The sequence below is a fragment of the Bubalus bubalis genome, chromosome 14, assembly GCF_019923935.1.
Source record: "Bubalus bubalis isolate 160015118507 breed Murrah chromosome 14, NDDB_SH_1, whole genome shotgun sequence".
Lineage (NCBI taxonomy): Eukaryota > Metazoa > Chordata > Mammalia > Artiodactyla > Bovidae > Bubalus > Bubalus bubalis.
In genome coordinates this window covers 20546275-20568769 of record NC_059170.1, presented here as the reverse complement: position 1 = coordinate 20568769, position 22495 = coordinate 20546275, and the positions used below count along the sequence as shown (strand labels likewise).

The window sequence follows — 22495 nt, the reverse complement described above, 5'->3', positions numbered from 1 at the left end:
AAAAGTTTAATCAATTAATAATGCCTGCAACTGAAAGATCAAGATGTACCAATATTGAAAGAATCAGCTGAAAAGGACTTTACCATTGTTACAGCAGAAAGTATATATATGTGTACATATATGACCTACAGAGAGGTGATGCTCCTAATGTGGTTTGGGAGACCTTAACTGTGAACAGTGGGTTCTAGGCCAGGCACTTCTCTTCAGTCATTAATCCTGGATGCCCCTCAGAACCCATCTAAGGACCTTTGGAAAACTCCCGATGCCATGGCCCCAGCTCCAGAGGTTCTGATTTAATTTGTCTGAGATGGGACCTGGTCTCCCACAGTAAAGAACCATTTCTTTTTGTTTGGAGCAACCTCATGAAGTTGTTTTGTTTTTTGTTTTTTAACAGTCAAACTGTATGGCTCATTGTAGAAAATACAGAAACATATAAAGGATTTACTAGTTCATCATCCCACACTGAAGAGCTTTGGAATGTATCTGAGAATTCTGTATTACAACTTTCTGTTGATTTCTTTGAAAACATAACTGCGTATTAAACATGTTTCTCATATTGAAGATTTTATAAACAACATTTTAAAGACTACTACAGTATTCCACCATGTAAATATACTATTATTTTTTTAAGCCATTCTTATTGTTGAACTAAAGGTTTTTTGCTTATTTTTTGTTTTATGGTAAGTGATATATAAAATCTTTATAGGTGGGAATTTTTCCTTCAGGATACCCTTAGCTGTAAATTAATGAGTTATGGATACAGGTGTTTTGTTCACTTGATCATGTTTTGTTTAATGGATGAGATAGTTAATATGGGGTCAAATCTAACATTTTATTTATAGTTTTTCCTTGAACTTGATCCCTTCCCAGGGCACAATAAATTTCATCTATATTCAACTTTTATGTGTTTGCATATTAGCTATCCAACTTTAAATTCTCCAAATAGTTTAAATTTTCCTACCATCAATTGATACCCATCCTTTACCTGTTAAAATGAAATAACTATCATATGCTAATTTTGTTAATACTTAAATATTATACTCTTAAGTATTACAGTCTTTCTGACTATGTTAGTTATCACCTTTGGTAATAATAGTTGTATGGACTCTTACTGTGTTCCTGCCAGTGCTAATAAGCCTTTTATATGTGTTTTCAAGCCTGCCCATGGAGATAATAGGAACTGCCATTAGATTCATCTACAGATGGCAAAACTGAGGCTTAAATAAGTTAGAAACTTGGCATAAGTAGTCCTACAGCTTATTAAGTTTATTCCAGAACCAGCATACATGCTTAGCAATTAGGATAGCTTCCCAATGTAATATCAAACTTAATTATTATAGCTTCAGAATGTGTTTTAATATCTGGTAATATTAGATCCCCTTCATTTTCTTGGGTATATCTTTTTTTTTTTTTTAATGGAATTTAAAAGAATGAACTGCGTTGCAAAAATGTCAAGTAGTACAGAAACATATAGAATGTGGAAATCTTCCCTATCCCACTTTTTACCTCCTCCACTTATTAGCAAATTAGTGTTCCTAAGAAATTTTGTATGCCTATGCTTAAAGATAATTTGTTTCTCAATTTTTTGTTTTGAAGTTTTTTAAACACGTAGAAGTACTAAGAGAGCAACAGCACAGTGGCCAGGCACGTGCCCTGTGCCTCAGTTCACCATTTGTTCACGTTGGCCACGTTGGCTTTCTCAAGTGCTTTGTTCTGTTTCTCCTAAGAACTAGAGCATCCTCTTACAGAACCACAGTTCTTTCTGTCCCGCACTTCTGATCCAAATACTTGCATTCTCTGTCTGACCTTTGATTAATAGCTTCTGAAACTCTAGTTTTCTTAGTAAATGAGCTGAAAATTTTGACTTCTGGAAATACCATGAAGATACCACATATTTATCCATTCATATGTTGATGGGCACTTAGGTTGCTTCCATATCTTGGCTATTGTAAATAATGCTGCTATGAACGTTGGGGTGTTTATATCTTTTTGAATTACTGTATTCCTTTTCTTCAGATATGTACCCAGGCATGGAGTAGCTGGATCATATGGCAGTTTTTAGGTTTTTGAGGAACTGCCATACTGTTTCCTATAACGTCTGTACCAATTTACATTCCCCCCAACAGTGTACAAGGATTCCCTTTTTCCTCACACCTTCACCAACATTTGTTATTTGTAGTCTTTTTGATGATAGCCATTCTGATAGGTGTGAGGTGACATCTCATGGTTTTAATTTGCTTTTCTCCAATGATTAGCAAGTGAGCATTTAAAATTTAAGTGTACTATTATAACCTGATTTTATTTCTTGTTACAATATTTTTTCCAGTAAATGAGTGTATATGTTTGAATCTTTCTAAGTGGTAAATGAGAGTTTTCCACAAAAGTAAAACATGCCAATTATAGACAGTTCTGCGCTATGCTGTTTCTCTCTCTCTCTGTAGATTCTCAGCGGGAATTCAACAGTAGGCCGGGAACAGGATATGTACCTGTGGAGTTTTGGAAAAAGACTGGTATGTCTGTCTGTTTAGGGGTCACATGTACTCACTGATTTGAGTGTAGAGTACATATTTGTGAAAAGGTGATTTTCTCATAACTCCCTCTGCAAAAAGCTCTAGGCCCCTGCTTCTCCCCCTTTAGGTGTCCCCACTTCTGGACTGCCTGTTGTGTTCTTTGCTGGTTGAGAATTTGTAGTGATTCTGTACAGTCCATCCAAGTCCTTTTCACCGCTTCTACTGGGAGGCATTAAGTAACCGACTCTTCCCTATTTATATGCCCCATTTCTGGAAATATAGCTTAATTGATTTCTGCCTGTCCTCATCACTGTATTCTCACACTCCCACATTTGGTTCAGTCTGCTCTTCCTTTCACCTTCACTGTCTCGAGCTTCATCAAGACTGTTCTTGCTAGGTGTCATTTTCTGCAAGAATAAGGGAGGGTAGGAACTGCTTGTTGTGGAAAGACGGGGATTATGCTAACCTCCTATTACCTTATCCAAATACTAGTCTTTTTTTCCTTCTTGCCTCCCTTTCTCAGTGGAATTAATAGTTTTGGGGTTTCTCCCTAAGAAAAAATTTATTTCTACAAAAAGATTAATACCCACTTAATTTTAAGACCATAATATAAACAAATGGACAGACACATCACGTTATGAGAAATACAGATAACTCTATTGCAAAATGTTTATTTTCACTGACAGTCAAGAAAGTACAAGATAATGCAACCCTGACCAATTAGCCCCCAAAGTCTTTAACACCTAATTATTGACAAAATTTTAGAGGACCCTGTTAATTTCACTAAATAATTCTTAATGGATTAATGATTAAAAATTAATGAATAATAATACTTAATGAATTATTGAGTATTACCACCTGTGAACACAAGGGTATTTTGAAATCATTTCTCACTTGCATGCTTTTGACTCTTTCCTTTTAGAAGGAAATGATCCAGGGACTTTCCTGGTGGTCCAGTGGTTAAGACTCAGAGCTTCCAGTGCAGGGAGAATAGCTTTGATCCCTGGTTGGGGAACTAAGATTGCACATGCCTCATGGCACAGCCAAAAGAATTAAAACAAATTTAAAAATGATCGTAAAAAGGAGACTGACTTAGTGGTTTAGCGGTTGAGAAGTGGCCTACCAATCCAAGAGACATGTGTTTGATCCCTGGTCTAGGAAGGTTCCACATGCGGTGGGGGCAGCTAAGTCCGCAGATGGCAACTACTGAGCCCACACACCCCTGAGCCCATGCTCCACAGCAAGAGAAGTCACTACAGTCAAAAAGCCCACCCACCACAACTGGAGAAAGCCCGTGCACAGCAGCGAAGACCGAGTGCAACCAGAGATAAATAAATAAGTTTTTAAATAACAGTAACGATTTGGAATGACTCCCTACAATCCATGGTTGTAAGGAATGATCCAGATTTAGACACAAATTGTTAAAGAAGCAGTGTATAAAAAAGGGCTACACCAAAGCCTTTGACTGTGTGGATCACAACAAACTGTGGAAAATTCTTCAAGAGATGGGAATACCAGACCACCTGACCTGCCTCCTGTGAAATCCATATGCAGGTCAAGAAGCAACGGTTAGATCTGGATATGGAACAACAGACTGGTTCCAAATAGGAAAAGAAGTACGTCAAGGCTGTTTATGGTCACCCTGCTTATTTAACTTATCGGCAGAGTACATCATGTGAAATGCTGGGCTAAAGGAAGCACAAGCTGGAATCAAGATTGCTGGGAGAAGTATCAATAACCTCAGATATGCAGATGACACCACCCTTATGGCAGAAAGCGAAGGAGAACTTGATGAAAGTGAAGGAGAACTTCATGAAAGTGAAAGAGGAGAGTGAAAAAGTTGGCTTAAAACTCAACATTCAGAAAACAAAGATCAGGGCATCTCATCCCATCACTTCAATGCAAATAGATGGGGAAACAATGGAAACAGTGAGAGACTTTTTGGGCTCCAAAATCACTGCAGATGGTGACTACAGCCATGAAATTAAAAAACGCTTGCTCCTTGGAAGAAAAGCTGTGACCAACCTAGACAGCATATTAAAAAGCAGAGACATTACTTTTCCAACAACAGTCCGTCTATTCAAAGCTATGGTTTTTCCAGTAGTCACATACGGATATGAGAGTTGGACTATAAAGAAAGCTAAGTGCCGAAGAATTGATGCTTCTGAACTGTGGTGTTGGAGAAGACTCTTGAGAGTCCCTTGGACTGCAAGGAGATCCAACCAGTCCATCCTAAAGGAAATCAGTCCTGAATATTCATCGAAAGGACTGATGCTGAAGCTGAAACTCCAATACTTTGGCCACCTGATGCAAAGAACTGACTCACTGAAAAAGACCCTGATGTTGGGAAAGATTGAAGGCAAGAAGAGAAGGAGACCACAGAGGATAAGATGGTTGGATGGCATCACTGACGCGATGGACATGAGTTTGAGTAGGCTCCAGGAGTTGGTGATGGACAGGGAAGCCTGGCGTGCTACAGTCCATGGGGTCACAGAGTCGGACACAGCTGAGTGACTGAACTGAACTGGAGCAAGGGAAGGGCAACCTAGGAAATGCCCACCTGTCAATGAATGATTATTTGAATTTATAGTGTGGCACCATGGAATATTATCTTACCATTAAAACTAATTTGGATATTTGGCAAAACTAATACAATTATGTAAAGTTTAAAAATAAAATAAAATCAAAAACAAACAAATAAAAAAAACTCATTTGGAAAACTACATAGCACTTCAGAAAAATCTTTGCAGTTGGCAGTGGGGAGGTGTATATTTTATTACCAAGACATAAAGTAGAATTATGGGAAATGAAAATAGTTATCAGCATCACCCTTGACATTTGGGGTGAAAACTTTTCTTGGCTGGAGCAATATGATGGAAAGTTCTAGGTTGGCAGCCTAGAACACTGTGTGAACCCCCTTTGAGCCTCGGCCATGTGCAAGAACCAAGCAGTAAGGGAGTTTCCTTAGGCTTCACGGTTGTCCAGTCTTGTGGACTCAGAAGGAAGGTCATTCACGCTGGGACCCAGGACTGAGGCTCAGGTGCATACCATATGTCACCTGGAGTATACATCCTGTGTAAACTAAGCAGGGTTTGATGGGAAGAACTGATGAGGATCCAGCTGGGGTAATGGCAACTGGGGTTTTTGTAGCCCAGAGCACCTAGCAACCTTCCCAGAACTATATCTTCAGGCAACATTTCTCCACCGAGTTCAGTCTTCTGTACCTAACTGTCTCCTGGTGATTTGTACCTGGATGCACCTCAGCCTCTTGCTTACCTCCACACCAGCATTTTGCTCATTATCTGTTTCAATGCACAGCACTTCCATCCTTCACCTCCAGACCCTTAGGTGCACCAGCCTCATTCTATCTCACCCCCTCCTCTGTGTTACTTGCTCCCACCTACATTCAGAATCTCTATTTATCAGCCAGATTATTGACCAGCTTCTCAGTTGGTGTCTCTGCCCTCACTCTTTTCATTCTGTGTAGACCCTTTTAGGGTTTCACATTTTCTTTAGAAGAAGGGCCAAATTCCTTAGCGTGAAATGCAAGCTAGAAGATTCCTTTCCACCAACCATCTCAACCATGACACATTTTCCTGATCCTCCTCTGCCACTTACAGACCTGACCACCTTTCCCCTTGGAATTCTTGTCCCTGATAATGACAAGTATCATATCCCCTCAGCCACACTTACACTTGATCACGGTTGTGAAAATATGTTACATCTTAGTTGCCAAGGTCTCCTCAGCACCTTGCACAGTGCCGACAAGTGATTGGGTCTGCAGACCCAACAAATGATCGCATGAATAGACAAGTGAAGATAAAAATAAAAGTGAATGCCATGGTCATAAGTATTTTTAGAAGAAAAATCATGTTTGACCTCTGTCCCTTCTTTGAAATGATGTGGAGTAGGAGGGGAGAGATTTCTCGGCCAGTTGATTTTACTGTCACTTTCTTCCAGAAGAAGCTGTGAATAAGGTGAAAATTCAGGCCATGTCAGAAGTACAGAAAGCTGTTGCTGAGGCAGAGCAAAAAGCCTTTGAAGTGATTGCAACCGAGAGAGCTCGAATGGAGCAGACAATAGCGGACGTCAAGCGGCAGGCTGCAGAGGACGCCTTCCTCGTCATAAATGAGCAGGAAGAGTCAACAGAGGTCAGAGTGCTGGGGGCTGGGGCTGAGGGGACCAAGCCCACTGCTTTCCTCTCAGGTGCTGGGCAGTAAGAGCCAACAGGCCTCTCTTGAACTAGAGAATTATAATTTTTATTCAGTTCCAGAGAGGTTTGTTTCTCAATTATTATATTCTTACATATTGGCTCATTATATGGGTTTAAGTTACGAGAAGTCTCTCTCAAGTTTGGGGAACTACGTGACAACAGTGACCGCCGCTGCCTGAGTGGTGCCGCACACACAGCTCAGCGCGTGTGGTCTCTGTGATCCTCACAGTGGGATGTGGGTGTTGTTGGAATCCGGCTTTACCAGTGAGGAAACTGTGATTTCGGAAATTTAACTGACCTAATCCCACATCACTGAAGCCAGAGAAAGGCAGTGCAGGTCCTGCAGTATCCAGTCTGTTTACAAAGAGGCTAGTTATTTCATGGATTGAGGGGATAGATCCGGAAGGCCTGCTTGACTGCCCTGGGACATGGTAGTGCTTTGTACCACTATGAGGAAAAAAATAATTAAAAGAAAAGGCACATGACAGAAACATCCTAACAGCCCTTCAAATGTAATGAAATTTTTCTGTAACTTTGATTTCAGTTACTTTTCAGGTTTAAGGCAAACTTTTAAGTCCTGAAACAAGCCTGTTTCTATAAGTAGGTAAACCCCATGTACTCTCTGGGATATTCCTAAGGTTATAAAGAACTGAGCTTTTTTGTTGGTGGTGGTTTGTTTTTTAAACGACAGAAATTTTATTGTCTCATCCTCCTTAAATCTTTTTCAAAGAACAGTGTTAAGCATGATGATGTGAAGATGAACATGCCTGCCTATCACATGGCCGTTGAGAAAGGATGTGGGCAGGTCCTGTTGCAGCCTTTCCAGCTGAACTGGAAGAGAGTAGTTCCTCTGACTCTCCCCTTTCCCTTCTCCTCTCCTGTTTGTTTCTGTTGTGTATTGGATTCATTATAGCCACCCATATCAATATCTATATTCAGGGCACAAAGTGACTTGCAGGTGAGGCACACATTGGCATCCATCCCCGCAAACTTTCCTTCCAAAACAAGGCAGGATAGCAGGGCGTATGCTCTGAGTGAGTTTGTGTTGGACCAAGAGGGCTGGTTTCCTCCAGTTCACTCAGAAAGTTCTGCTTGATCTCTAGAGGTAACCCCTGGAGTTTCTCGTTCTCCTGTGAGAGGTAGTTCGGTAGGGCAGAAGGAGCCCAGGAGCCCTGAGCACTCGTCCCAGTTCCCCTCACACTAGCAGCATTCCTAAGGAAGATACAATTAGATCACAGTTGTGGAAGTGTTTTTAAACTGCAGTGCACTGTTCAGACAGGAAGGACTTTCTTACGTTGTTAACGCCATAGGTGTGGCAGCTCCCACTCTTGCAGAGCAGCTGCCTCCCCTGAGGCCAGACCCAAGCATCTCCCTTGGAATGACACCTCAGGTACAGGTCCCCTTCCGTCCCCAGCCTAGATTTCCTGGCAAACGTGATGGGCTAGCAGCTGAGTGTAAGATAAGAATCATTTCTCCTTTGAGCCAGGTTTGAAATAAGGTCAGGAAACTTTGGGATGGGCTCTGGGTCATTCTGATACAGGTGTTCCCCAGGCTACACGTGGAGTAGTAACTGACATAAACTGATGGCCCCTGCTTGTCAAAGGATATTCTGGAATACCATCTCTGACTTCCCTGGCCAGTAACTCAGAAGATTTATAACCTTCCCCATAAATTACAAGGCCTTTTTGGCCATGTGCTTTGCTCCATCTTTGAGGAATGCTGATTTGAAGGGTGATGACCACAGTAAACCTTTCATCATGTTTCTTGGCAAAGCCTTTTGGTAAAGTCAGGGCAAAGCCACAGAGACAGGGAATGCAAATTATCCTTTTCACCCTGGCTTCTCAATGGTGGTCAAGGTGAAAGCACCGTTGCTTTAATCCTCTGGCCCAGTTTGAGATGTTCTTGCAGACTTGGACAGAGGAAGTAGAGGCCTATGTTTCCACGGCAGCTCCATGAAGGACATTCCCCACAAGCAATACTGTTCGACCAAAGCACCGTCTGGAGTCAGCCTACCAGAGTGTGAAATTTTCTGGAATACAGCTTGCTTGAGAATCTGTGAACATCCTAAGAATGACTTCTGTCCCTGATTCTGGTTCTCCAGTGTTGGTGTTAGCAAGGTTGGGAAAGTCCCTGGAGTGTATTTCCTGAGAAGCCTCTAGTGTTGGAAGGGATCTGCAGTCCTTTCTGTTGCTCTTTGAAACTAAGTGTGTCCCTTGAGAATAGTAGAGCCAGGAGGCCCAGGTTCCAGGCTTTGCATAGCCACGTGATCATTTTACAAGCTCAGACAAGTCCTGCCCACTGGCCCTCAGTGTCCCATCTATCTATACAGAGCAAGAGGTGGGGGACCTCAAGGTCCTTTTTTGCTCTTATCAGTTGTTTGTTATTGTTGTTGTTTGTTAGTTGTTTTTACACTTGAGGAAGAGACAGCATCTTTCTTCCTTGATCATCAGGCCAGGCCTCATAATTGGCTTCTGCCATTCTGCAGAGCCTGCAGGGGAGGGTGCAGCTGGCTGATCAAATCCATAAGTGGGTCGTGGAGACCTTAGGTGTAAAACACTCGTGTGTCAGGGAGGAGAGTACCCAGGGGCAGGTGTGGGAGCAAAAAATAGGAAGAAACTCCCTGACATAGACCTTGGGACCTTAGGTTCTGAGGTATTACAGGGGCTCCTGTAAACAGACCGGAAGTAGTCCCGTGATCCCCAGCCCACCTCTGATGGGATGTATCACTGAACAGAGAATGGGCACATCAAGTAGCACAGCTTCCCACACACATGGTCACCCAGCCTAGTACCCACGCAGGTGACTTTTTTTTTTTAAAGATTTCAGGTGTTGTCAGTGAGCACAGTCAAGATCATTTCTGCATTGCAAAGGGTAAGAAGGAAAACTGTCTAAGCACATTTGTCTTGGAATAGCTAGCTATGATGTGGGAGCCTGGTTTGGTTTGGTCATTGAGGATTAAAATATGAGTCAAAACAAGGAGTTGTTGCCTTCAGCAGGACTTGCTCCTGCCCTACAGTGCTGTGTGCACATGTCGTCACATCCCCTCATGTCGCTGTCCCCACAGCCCAGGGCAGGCGGTCTTCCTGTAACACAGAAGAAGTAAACAGACAGCAGCGGCAGGGCAGGCAGTACAGGCGCAGGTGTGTGCAGCCCCAGAGCCCACACCCTCCCCACACGGCCCCGCCGCCTCTTCTGCAGAGGAGCTGGCACGTGATGACAAGTGTGCCCCCCAGGATCCCAGCAGCTGACCGATGCCTGTGTCTTGCAGAACTGCTGGAACTGTGGCCGCAAAGCCAGTGAAACCTGCAGTGGCTGCAACATCGCACGATACTGCGGTTCTTTCTGCCAGCATAAGGATTGGGAGCGGCACCACCGCCTCTGTGGCCAGAACCTGCACGGCCAGAGTCCCCACAGCCAAAGCCGGCCCCTGCTTCCTGGAGGGAGGGGCTCCTCAGCCCGGTCCGCCGACTGCAGCGTCCCCAGTCCAGCCCTGGACAAGACCTCGGCAACCACCTCACGCTCCTCCACACCAGCCTCTGTGACAGCCATCGACACCAACGGACTCTGAGCCCCAGACTCACTTCCCCCAGCAACCTCAGAGCACGACAGAATTCCACATGGAAGGCTGGCTATGTGAAGCAGTGCCAGTCGCTGTTGGGTCATCATCCAGAAGAGAAGTGGAGGCAGGCAGACTTGAAGCCCCAGCCTGTCCACACACTTGTCCATTTCCCACCTGTGTGTGCATGGCCGCTGGCTGGACCTGACTCCTCCATAGCTTCCAAGCTTGTTCTTCTCCCAGCTAAAGCTGGCACGGCCAGCCACTTTTCCATGTAGACCGCCAGCTCCTCCCTGCCTTGTGAGCAAGCCGACTGTCAGGTGTGCCCAGTCAGGCTGGAAGCAGCTCACCCCTTCACCGTCTGCTGCTCCAACGTCCTCCCGCAACCGAGGCCTAGAGACTGATAGCAAGCTGGGAAGGAGGGCTGTCTCCCACAGGAAGTGGCTCCTCTTGCCCCTGAACAGTTCCCTGAGCCCATTTCCACCCTCGGCAGGTGCCACTGATTAGTCCCTGGGGACTTGGGCAGGCAGAAAGCAGCACTCAGGACACCCTCGTCGGCCCTGCCGTTCAGACGTAAGATTTTCAGAAACCACAGGAAGAAGTCACCATTTCAGTAAAAGCACCCATAATAAAAAATAAAACTTCCACCAAGCATCACAGATCATGTTGGACAAGATTGTCCAGCCTGGCTGGCTATTTTAGTTTGGGACCCATTTTTTTTCTCTCTTTTTTTATTTTGCTTATGCAGAAAATAGTTTTCAGCGCATGGATTGGTCTGAGGGAGAATGAGACTCGATTATGGATCGTCTGTTCTCTCTGAGCATGTTGGCCAAACCAGTGCCATCGCATTACTGAATGGATCATCTGTTGGAAATGCAGAAACTTTTGTCACCACTTGGCTCTTTGCACAGTCGTCTTGTTCCGTGTCCTTTTATTCTCAGACCACGCATGTCCAGATCACTGGGTGGATCTTCTTCCCATGGTCTCTGTCTGGCACCTCTGAAGCCATAGTTGACCCATAGGATGTGATGTGGTGTGGCTATGACTTGCCTCACCAGTCAAGGCCTGGTCACTTCTGAGCGACCCTTTTGGACCTGAAAGAATTCTTCAGACTTTGTCATTATGTGTCCTATGTCAATTTATTATTGGGCATACAATCCTGTTTCCCTTCTCTAATTTTGTTCATACCTACCCTCTTTGAGCTAAGAAAAGTTTCCTGAAATGTGACAACCATTTGTGAGAGCCTGACCAATTTTTCTTCCTGTCTTCAGGGAGTTTTTCCAGCTGCTTACCTGATTCTCCAAACATGACATCACCTGTACTCCCTTTAAAATGTTAGGAATTGCCACACACGTTCTTCCTTGCCATTCAAGTTTTATTGGGAGCCCAAGGACCCTGACCCTCCCCCTGTCCAACTCCAAGCCTCTAGCACCCACTTGCACCAAGGAGTGAGTTGGTTGGCCCTGCTCCTGCCGACCCTTGAAAGCTCAACTTTAGACGGCCATTTTCTGCACATTGACCAGAGTGAATTGAAGGCTCCCAGTAAGGTATCAGCATAGTTATCGTTATCCTTACGTATAGGTATATCTTACTTTAAACACTAAGTCCCAGGACCTCCCTAGTGGTCTAGTGGCTATGCTTCTGTGCTCCCAATGCAGAGAGCCAGGGTTCAATCCCTGGTCAGGGAACTAGATCCCACAAGCTACAACTAAGACCCAGAGCAGCCAAGTAAATAAATAAATAAAAACAGTAAGTCCCTAATTTACCTTACTCAAGGATTTTCTGTCTTAAACTCAGTATGAGGCACCATTAAAATACCCAGACTTCTGCTGTGTAAAGTAAGGTATACCCAGAGAAAGCATAACAGAATAGTTGCTTTATTGTTCAGCTTTCCTTTAGTTACAGCAGTCGAGATATCCTGCCTAACAGATGAAATCAGAACCTCAGACAGGAGTTGCCTGCATTTCCCTGAGAAGAGATGTCCCATGAGAGGCGGTCACTGAGCCTATAAATCTGGTGGCAGCAAGAGGGTGTCTCACGGTGTCCACTGGGTCTGACCTCAGCTCCCTTTTTTGTCAGCAAGTTAGATGAACACCTAGGTGTGTCCTGTAAGTCTTCAGTGGCTGAGCCAGGGTAGCTCAGGTTTTTTCGGGTTGGAATAAAGAGCCAAAGCCAACCGAATACTGTTTGTCAGACTCGATGTCAGTCTCTACAGCTAAGGTTTAGGTTTAGTGTGCAGGTAGGTCCTAGCTGACTTTTGTGGACTGTGGATCCAATGACAGCTTAATTTTCAGAATTTCTGTAATGCTGTTCTAAACTGCTTTGCTCACGTGCCACCCAGAGACCAAGCTAAAGATTTCCGCAGTGTTCCACATTGCGGTTCAGATCTCAGGCCTGGTGCTGTATTCATTTTGGTCAGTTTCACACGTCGGTTGCTAGGGCATCTGTCCAGAACTTCCTATTTATATGTAAAGAATCCCTTTCTCCAGCTCCCTCTCTTCTGAAAGTCTCAGCTCTGGTTGGAGTTGGGAGAAGGGATACTGTCTTGGAATGGGGTGAGGGGACTGGAGGGCCAGGGCTGAGTCCAGGTTCCCCACTTGGTTTTCCGTGTCTGCTGATAACCACATTGATGGTGCAAATTCAGGCTCCCCCTTTCACCTAGTTAGACTTAAAGTATCTTAATGTAATCAGACTGCTTAGAGGACCAACCTTTATAGTTTAAGGGGACAAAGACAAGACATAGTGGTGGTCCTGAAGGTCTTGCCCGAGTGGTCCTGGGCTCTTCGTGTTATCCTAGGGATCAAAGGCAAGTGTGACAAGCAGTGGCACATCATTCTCCTCTGCCCAGTGAGGAATGGCTGCAGGAGCCAGAGAAGACCGGAAGTAGCCGGCATGGGAGCTGTTTTAAATGTTCTGAGGGAAGCTTTAGGGCCGGATCCTCAGAGCTTCAATCATCCTCTGGGCCCCCACTGCCTGCTCCACCCAGTGGTGAAAACAGACTCAGGTTCATTCCACCTGCTCGGAAGTGAGCAGCCCTCCTCCTGAATGTGAGAGCTTCACCTGGGGGCGTCCTTGCAGCACTCAGGATGGGGCTCAGTCACGACACCCTGAGGTCACAGAGCAAAGGCACCTTCTCTTGGACAGTGCTGAGTCCTGTGTGTGTCTCAGTGGAAACAAGACCCATCACCCTGGCAAAGGTCCATGCCTGGCGCTGGCTGCTGCGGGCCCTCTGCCGTGTAGATGACTTTTGCACATCTGGACCAGTGGCTCCACCTGGAGCTCCTCACTTCTTGGTGTCAACATGAGCATCTTCAGCTTCTAGACAGAAAATCTACACTTCACTTTGTACAGCCTTGTCCCAAAGTCAGATGGATCCCCAGTGCTGTCTGTCACCTGCTTGCAAAGGGCAGACCTTGTGGGCAGTTCCAGAAGAGATCTCAGCAAGTGGGCTTGAAGTTCCAACAACACAATTAAAATTGTGTGGTCATGAGTTCTTCAGGATGAAAGCATGAATAATGACCACATGGCTGTTTGTCCTGGAAACTGTAGATGAGATTATGGATTGAGTAAATCATTTAAAATAGAACTCATCTTCGAGGCTTTCTTCAGAACTGATTTCCAGGCTCCCGGGACAATAGACCAAGCCAGATTTCTTAGATTTTTTTTTTTTTTTTCCTTGAACAATTTACAGAGAACTGGGTGGTAGCAGTAAGAAAAACCAAATGTAAGAAAAACCAGAGAGAAATGGACTGTTCCAGCATGGGCCAAGCAGCCAGCTGTTGGGACTCCGTCCTGGGGTGGGGTGGGGGGTTACTGGGCGAGCTGTTGAATAGGGCCCTTTCCAACTGCGTGTCTGTAGTTCTTGTGAAACCAAAATGTTGACTCGCTGCCTCTTTGCCCACGTGCATTGACATGCTCAATTCCAAAGATGATGGTGCAGGCAACCTTTTCCATCATGAGCCAGGAGAAGGTTGAGGCCTGAGGGCGGCCTTGGCCTCCCCCCTTTGCCTCCATAGCCCCAGAGATGGCGCTTCCCCTGCTACCCCATCTGGTCAGACCCACAGCTGCCCAGTGTACACTCATTGATGCTTATACCAAATAGGGCATGTGCGGCTGGCGGCTGGCAGGGACAGCCCCGGGCCTGCGTTGGAGTTGGCAGAGAGAAGCGGCAATAAGCATTAGGCGGATGGCTGAAAGTGCTGTTTGGCTCAGAGGCCTTCAGTCCACTTTCACAGCTTTCCAAGTTCCTGATGAGGCTACAAAAGCTCCATCCACAGAGAAAGCCAATAATGTAAATAAATCCAAAACTGAGCTTCCAAGCATGGTTTTTTTAAGGGGGATGATGAATGTGAAACCACCCACAGGATGCAGTAGAGTTGATTTTTTTTCTGTGCTTTGTCATTTTACTCTGATAGGAACTTTTGTTACTTAACTCTGTGCATAACTTATTTAATGTACTGTATAAATGAACCAAAACTGTTAAATATGTATTTAGTTTGTTCTACTTCAAGTAGTCAATAAAAAGGCTATATTCCTTTTCTGACTCAAGCTGGAATGGGACTAGGAGGGAAGGTGGTGCGTGGACTTGTGTAAGACATCCTGCCGGCAGGCTTCTAATCCCCTCTGCCTTGTTCCTCGATCTGCTAGGAGGTGGTTCCGGCTGCTGGAACCGTGGGAAGCCAAGTGCCAAGAGCAGCATACAGACGCTGCCAGCTCCGTGTTAGCTCTTCACCATTAAGTGATCTTTTAATGAGGAAAATAACCACAGAAAGTTGGAAGAATAGGGTAGTGGCTCTGTAGGTCCTTTTTCTTTTCCAGTAACTTATTTCCTTAAACATTTTTTAACATACCTGGATTTGGGAATATTCCTTTTTACACTGATGTTAAATCATAAATAAGTTCATTTGCTTACTAGTTGTATGATCTAATCAAGGTCGTGTTTTTGTTTGTCTGATTTGGCCACACCACGCAGCTCACGGAGGATCTGAGTTCTACCTGGGACTGAACCCCGGTGCTCATCTGTGAGCATGGAGTCCTAACCAGAGAATTCCCTCAAGGCCATGGTTTTCCTTAACTCCTCACCTCCTGTTGGGCAGTTGGGTTGCTTTCAGGTTTTCCCTCACGTACTAAAGTGAACATCTTCCTAAGCATGATTTCCTTCTTTGGGGTAATTTTCCAGTGGGATTTCTGGAACTGGACATTTCTTGGGTGTTTGACTCTGTGTCCAGACTGCTTCCCCTGAAAGCTCACCAGCTTGCTGTGCCTCCAACAGGTCCCATGGCTCTGAGGTGGCCTGACCAGCTGAGCCATGAAGGTTGCTGCAGGCACACCTGTGCATGTGAGGTCTTGGGCTGTCCGGTTTCCTGGCCAGAGACCATTTCCCATGGGCCCGACTGGCCCCAGCCTCACTCCTGTCACCCAGATAACCATTTCTGGAAAGTAAGTAGCCCTAGAGGCTTGTTGGTGCCATCAGCTTCACGGGCCCCCGAAATGCAAAGGGAGGAGTTGGTTACTAGATCTCAGGGTTGGGAAAAGGATCGTCTTGGCCCTAGAAGGCAAGATGGGGGCCTAACTGTATGATCTTTCATGCAGATGGTGCCAACTGCCAGTCTTTCTCATCAGCGTCCCAGCACTGCCCTCCACCACCCAGGGGATCTCAAGCCTGTGACTGTTAAGTTAAAACCACAGTAGTAATTCAGTAGAGGAAAACTGCTCCATGAGGGCAAAAGAAATTCCAAAAAGTCAGAAGTTTAAGGGACTGTGGCACTCGGCTTTGAGTCTGTACAAAATGAAACAAAACCACCGGGACCTCTCCGTGAAGCCAGGGCGCTGGCTTTGGCCTCAGTGAGAAGGGGAGCAGGGGAAACTGACCAGAGCCTCTAATGTCTGCTCTCTCCTGGGGCTAAGGTCAGATTCTCCTTACTCCAGAGGTCAAAGAATACCTGGACTGAAGAATTAAGATGATTCCAGGTTGGTATTTCCTGGGATCTGGCAGAAGCAAAAATGCAAATCCTCTAGAGAAAAATATTAAAACTACAATCATATTATTACATATCAACCAAGTGTAAGTTGTCCATGAACTAAAGTTCGTATCCAAGCAAATGAGCCGTTACGAGCAACAGCAGCACAAACAATAAACTGATTTAGCGCTCACCCCAGGTGGTGCTAGTGGTAACGAAACCACCTGCCAATGTAGGAGATGGAGACGTGGGTTCGATCCCTGGGTCGGGAAGATCCCCTGGAGGAGGGTCTGACAACCCACTTCCTGCCTGGAGAATCCCATGGACAGAGGAGCCTGGTGGGCTACAGCCCATGGGGTTGCAAAGAGTCGGACATGACTAAAGTGACTTAGCACACACGCACACAACTTGGGTTTGACCCAGAGGTGCCCGGGAGAGAACAGCCACCCCAGCAGTGTCTGGACTCTCCTGGCAGGGGCGATGCTCCAGGACATCTGTGCTGAGGCCCTTCATCAAGCTTGTGAGGCCACCTGTTCAGATGTATGGTGTCGAAGGTCACTGCGCCACTGCTCTTTATTCTGCTGCATCTAAACAATAAATGAGAGTGAGTAGCAAAAGAATTGTTGAGATGGTCACAAATCTTGAAGGAACCTGAAAAGGCTGCTTCTATTATGAATCCTTATGTAAAGCATTACATTAAGGTAAAAAGCCTAAGTGATGCTATAGCAAAAAAGGTGTTCTCCCCTCTCAACCAGCTGGGTCAGCTTGCTCGCAGTAAAGGCTTGAACAGCCCTCCCTGGAGCCATTGCTGCTATGATGAGTCTCGAGTGCAGAGAAGGACCTTGTATAGTTTCCACTGCAACTCCTTTAGATGAAGCTGCTGCTGCTGCTGCTGAGTCGCTTCAGTCGTGTCCGACTCTGTGCGACCCCATAGAGGGCAGCCCACCAGGCTCCCCCGTCCCTGGGATTCTCCAGGCAAGAACACTGGAGTGGGTTGCCATTTCCTTCTCCAATGCACGAAAGTGAAAAGTGAACGTGAAGTTGCTCAGGTGTATCTGACCCTCAGCGACCCCATAGACTGCAGCCCACAAGGCCCCTCTGTCCATGGGATTTTCCAGGCAAGAGTACTGGAGTGGGGTGCCATCACCTTAGATGAAGCTACTCTTACTGAATTAAAACCTGTCCTAGCCTAGGGACTTCCCTAGTGGTCGAGTGTCTAGGAATCTACCTGCCAACTCAGGGGACATGGGTTCCATCCCTGGTTCGGGAAGATTCCTCACGCTTAGGTGCAGCTAGGCATGTGAACCACAACTACTGAGCTGCAACCCCTGAAGCCTGCACACCACCCTCTGCAACAAGAGAAGCCGCCGCAGTGAGAAGCCTGCACACCACTAGAGAGTAGCCCCTGTTCGCTGCAGCCAGAGAAAGCCCATGCACAGCAATGAAGACCGAGCGTCAGTTCAGTTCAGTCGCTCAGTCGTGTCCGACTCTTTGCGACCCCATGAATTACAGCACGCCAGGCCTCCCTGTCCATCACCAACTCCCAGAGTTCACTCAAACTCATGTCCATCGAGTCAGTGATGCCATCCAGCCATCTCATCCTGTCGTCTCCTTCTCCTCCTGCCCCCAGTCCTTCCCAGCATCAGAGTCTTTTCCAATGAGTCAACTCTTCGCATGAGGTGGCCAAAGTACTGGAGTTTCAGCTTTAGCATTACTCCTTCCAAAGAACACCCTGGACTGATCTCCTTCAGAATGGACTGGCTGGATCTCCTTGCAGTCCAAGGGACTCTCAAGAGTCTTCTCCAACACCACAGTTCAAAGGAAAGCATCAATTCTTCGGCACTCAGCTTTCTTCACAGTCCAACTCGCGCATCCATACATGTCTACTGGAAAAACCATAGACCCAAAATAGCCTAAATTTAAAAAAAGAAGGAAAGGTCCTGAAGAGCTTTCTAAGTAAAGGCCAAGTATTGAAACTAGAAGTTAAGACTGATCCATCAATCATGGGTGGAATGATTGGAAAGAAATATGTCTGCAAAAATCAACATGTAGAAGTTGAGCAAAGCAATGCAGATTTTCTGTCAGTGGAAATTCTTTCTTTTTTTTTTTTTTTTAATTCTTAATCTTGGAGAAACAATAAAGTGCTTCCTGAACAGAAAAAAAAATTTTTTATTTAGACTCCTGGGATCTGGGACTTCAGATACTGTTATTATCAGATACAGGATATAAAATAACTATGGAACCTTAAGATCGTGCTGGGAAAAAAATAGCAGAAAGTAAGAGACTGACTAGGTAGATTTGAAGATCAGTTCAGTTCAGTCGCTCAGTCGTGTCCGACTCTTTGCAACCCCATGAATTGCAGCACACCAGGCCTCCCTGTCCATCACCATTCCCGGAGTTCACTCAGACTCACGTCCATCAAGTCAGTAATGCCATCCAGCCATCTCATCCTCTGTCGTCCCCTTCTCCTGCCCCCAATCCCTCCCAGCATCAGAGTCTTTTCCAATGTGTCAACTCTTCCACTGAGGTGGCCAAAATACTGGAGTTTCAGCTTTAGCATCATTCCTTCCAAAGAAAACCCAGGGCTGATCTCCTTCAGAATGGACCGGTTGGATCTCCTTGCAGTCCAAGGGACTCTCAGGAGTCTTCTCCAACACCACAGTTCAAAAGCATCAATTCTTCGGCGCTCAGCCTTCTTCACAGTCCAACTCTCACATCCATATATGACCACAGGAAAAACCATAGCCTTGACTAGATGGACCTTTGTTGGCAAAGTAATGTCTCTGCTTTTCAATATGCTATCTAGGTTGGTCATAACTTTTCTTCCAAGGAGTAAGTGTCTTTTAATTTCATGGCTTTGAAGATAGGGGAATACAATCATTGAAATAAATACTCTGTGCACTATTGAACAGCAGATTAAATGAATCAAAATGAGTGAAGCATTGCTGTACGTGTCCTTGACAGAGAGAGACGAGATGGAAAAAAAAGTTGTTCCCCTTTTGGAAGGTAGGTTTCAAGGAAACAGCCCTTCCAAATTTTACCAAGAATGCAGCCAAGAACCCTACTGACTCAGTATAAAGGAAAATAACTGGCCTGAGATGATCCAGTCTCAGAATGAGCAGACATGCATTGATCTAAACCATCCTGTTTGTGCTTGTTCCTGATGCTGGAATTTCATGGTAGTGAGTTGGATGTATCTCCTCCTCCACATCCTCCCTCCCAAGACCGTTGGGGAACCAGCCACAAACCACCCCCACCTTCTCCGGAGCGGCTTCATTGCCTGGTGCCAGGCGCCCCCTTGTGGCTAGAGTCAGATCTGCTACCTCCCTCCACAAGCCGGCTTCCTTTCCAGGGAGCGGATCCCTGCACCCTTCCCTTTTCCCGTTCGCACAAGCCTTTTCTGAGGCTGCCTATCTGCCCCATGAATTCAGCTGACTTTCTCTGGGCACCGCCTAGAGAGTTCCAGAAATGATCAGGACTCGGCACCCCCACCTTCCAAGGGCTGAGCTCTGAAAAACCCACGTCAGATCCCCCCTCCACCTCGCGCGATATGCTTCCATGGATCTTGCCGTCTCCTCTGCTGCCCTGCAGCCCCAGGGCTTGGCCTCGCTTACTCCTCAAAGCTGCCACTGTCCTCCAGCCCCAGCCTGATTTCCGTTACCAGAGAAAGGGGGAGATTTCACTCAGCTCAGCGATGTTCACGTTTGACAGCAAGCAGCTCTCCGTGCCAGGGAGCAGACCCAGCTGTGTAACTCACAGCAGGCACTTGCTTGCTGAGCTTCTGGTTCTTCCCGTGTAAATCGGGGAAGCTAATGGTGCCTTCGCCACCAGGCTGTTGTGAGGTGAAATGTGATCAAATGGGAGTCACCCCCAGCTCTCGAAGCTCGTCAGTAAAGAATGCAGTGCAGGAGACCTGGGTTCTGTTCCTGGGTTGGGAAGATCCCTTGGAGAAGGAAATAGCAATCCACTCCAGCATGTTTGCCTGGAGAATTCCATGGACAGAGGAGTCCACCAGGCTACACTCCATGGAGTCACAAGTTAGACACAACTTAGTGACACCACCACCACTACCCAGCACAAGGCCCGCCACCCGGGAAGCCCCGTGAACACTGGCTGCCATCACAACCTGCTCTCTGCCAATGTGTGACATCCTTGAGGATTCACCTTTGTCCCAGTATCCCTCTTGAAGGCTGATGTCTTCCTCAAGTCATATTCCTTTCAAGGATAACATTTTTTGGCCACGCCTCGAGGCATGCAAAGAAATCTTAGTTCCTTAACCAGGGATGGAACCCACGCCCGCTGCAGTGGAAGCACAGGGTCCTAACCACTGGGCAGCCAGGGAATTCCTTCTTGAAGGCCTTTTGTTGGGAGCCATCCGAGTCTGTGTTAAGGGGACTTGGTGCGCGTGTTTCTCTCTGAAAGCTGGAGGGGAGTGGAAGCCACCCAGACTGCTGCTGTCTCGCCAGCACCTGGCCTGGCCCCGAGCCAGGCCCCAGGTTTTGGTGTGTGAAAGTGACTCACCACAGGTGGGAGGAAGGTGAGGAGGCAGGTGCAGGGAGTGGGTGAAAGGGTGGGTGTGGCAGCTGGCAGGAGGAGCTGGGATCTCCCAGCTTCACTGCTCTGCCCGCTCTTCGCCCGGGTGCTGTCACCAGCCTCGGACATTTCACCATCCCCAAAGCAGGGGCCGAGTGGTTGTTGAAATGAGCTGAAGAGCCAACGAGAGTGGGGCACTGAGGGCCAGGAGTGGGAAAGCAGGTCAGACCTGATGGCTTTGACCTGCTGCTCCAAGGCTAAGGAGGCAGTGGACAGGTAGGGGAGTGGGAGGGAGCAAAGGCGTCGAGGGGAGTGGCTGAGGTTGCAGACAGCCCGGCTCAGCTGGAGTGTGTTAGGGAGAGGAGGCTGCATGTAATGGGAGTGGGTGTTGATTGCTAAGAGCCTTGAATGCCAAGTCGAGATATCAGACTTGATCTTGATGCTAAAAGCATTGAAAGGTCTTAGCCAGAAGGGTGTGGTCACCACGGCAGTGTCTGAAAACACCTCCCCCAACCCGTCTGTTCCTTTCTGGGGAACAAACTGCAGAAGGGAAACCCAGTGGAAAACCTGCCACAGTCATCCCAACCAGAGATGAAGGTGGTCAAGACCTTGGGGCCTAGAGGGAGGGCAGGATGGAAATGAATGTGGCCTTTTGAGAGTTCAGTAGACACACGAGAAGGCCTGGGGCCCTCCGTGCCCCCACAGCCCCAGCTCAGAACTTCATTCTCCCTGTAGCTGGAATTCCCGACTCCTCCTGTCCAGCTCCCTGTAGCTGGAATTCCCGACTCCTCCTGTCCAGCTCCACACCTGCCCACAGCACTCCCCTGTCTGGTGACGCCCAGCTCCCCATTCCCTGAGAGACTGATCATTCGGAGTCCCCCCAACCTGGTCTCCCTGCCCCCCCACCATCCCTGCTAACCTGGTCTCCCTGCCCCACTCCCATCCCTGCTAACCTGGTCTCCCTGCCCCCCTCCATCTCGGCTAACCTGGTCTCCCTGCCCACCTCCTATCCCTTGCACGCCACTGTTCCTCCTCCTGCTCCCTTTGTCTGGAACATTCTCCCTGCCTGTCTATCCCTCACCTCTGTCTGGAGACCCACATTCATCTTTCACAGCTCTAACCCAACATCACCATTTCCAAGCGGCCTTAGACCCTGCAGGACTGACCCTCCCCTCCCCCGCCCGACCCTCCCCGCTCCAAACGTTCAGCCAGGGAGGAAGGATGCAACCCATCTTTTTCTTGTTTTTAAATAAAAAAGGTGTTAACTTCAGAACTCCATCACAGGGTGAAGCAGGCACCCGCTTGAGATGTCAGCCTGAGCTGAAGAATTTCAGCATCCTGGTTCAAAGGCAATGGGAAGTTTTTAGTGTTGAGGGTTTGCTGTTGGTGCTGTTTTCGTGGAGGAAACAGAAGGAATCAGAACTGGGCAGACAGCCAGATTACTTCCTCCTAGATGGGCTTCTCTAACAAGATAGACCCTGACCCTCCTCCAGCCACCCAGACCTGAGTGACTCAGGGGCTGGCAGCACTTTCTAGGAACTGCCAGGAGTCCAGAAGTGTGGTAGCCTGCTGGCCAGGGGCCCCCAGAGACCCCTGTGCTGGTTCCTGGCCTGGGCAGCTAGGCCAGTGGGAGCAGCTGTCTGTCCCTGCAAGTCTGAACTCCTACAGGGATCCCTGGAGAGAAACCTCCCTATGGCATCTATCCTGAGCTGGCACCGTCCAA

General features: G+C 46.9%; 1 protein-coding gene across 8 annotated transcripts in view; it reads left to right on the top strand.

Moving 5' to 3' along the window:
- CBFA2T2 (CBFA2/RUNX1 partner transcriptional co-repressor 2) overlaps positions 1-14816 on the top strand; it is a 147334-nt gene extending 132518 nt beyond the window's left edge. For 2 of the 8 annotated variants that reach the window (XM_044927728.2, XM_044927730.2), the window contains exons 9-13: positions 2442-2510; positions 6471-6661; positions 9543-9594; positions 9788-9863; positions 9992-14816. In XM_044927728.2, coding sequence (XP_044783663.2) covers positions 2442-2510; positions 6471-6661; positions 9543-9594; positions 9788-9863; positions 9992-10265 — 662 coding nt within the window. In that variant the 3' untranslated portion in view covers positions 10266-14816. The remainder of the gene's footprint in view (positions 1-2441; positions 2511-6470; positions 6662-9542; positions 9595-9787; positions 9864-9991) is intronic. The other 6 variants (XM_044927729.2, XM_044927731.2, XM_044927732.2 and 3 more) reach the window with 6 other exon arrangements.
- The last annotated feature ends 7679 nt before the right edge of the window (positions 14817-22495 follow it).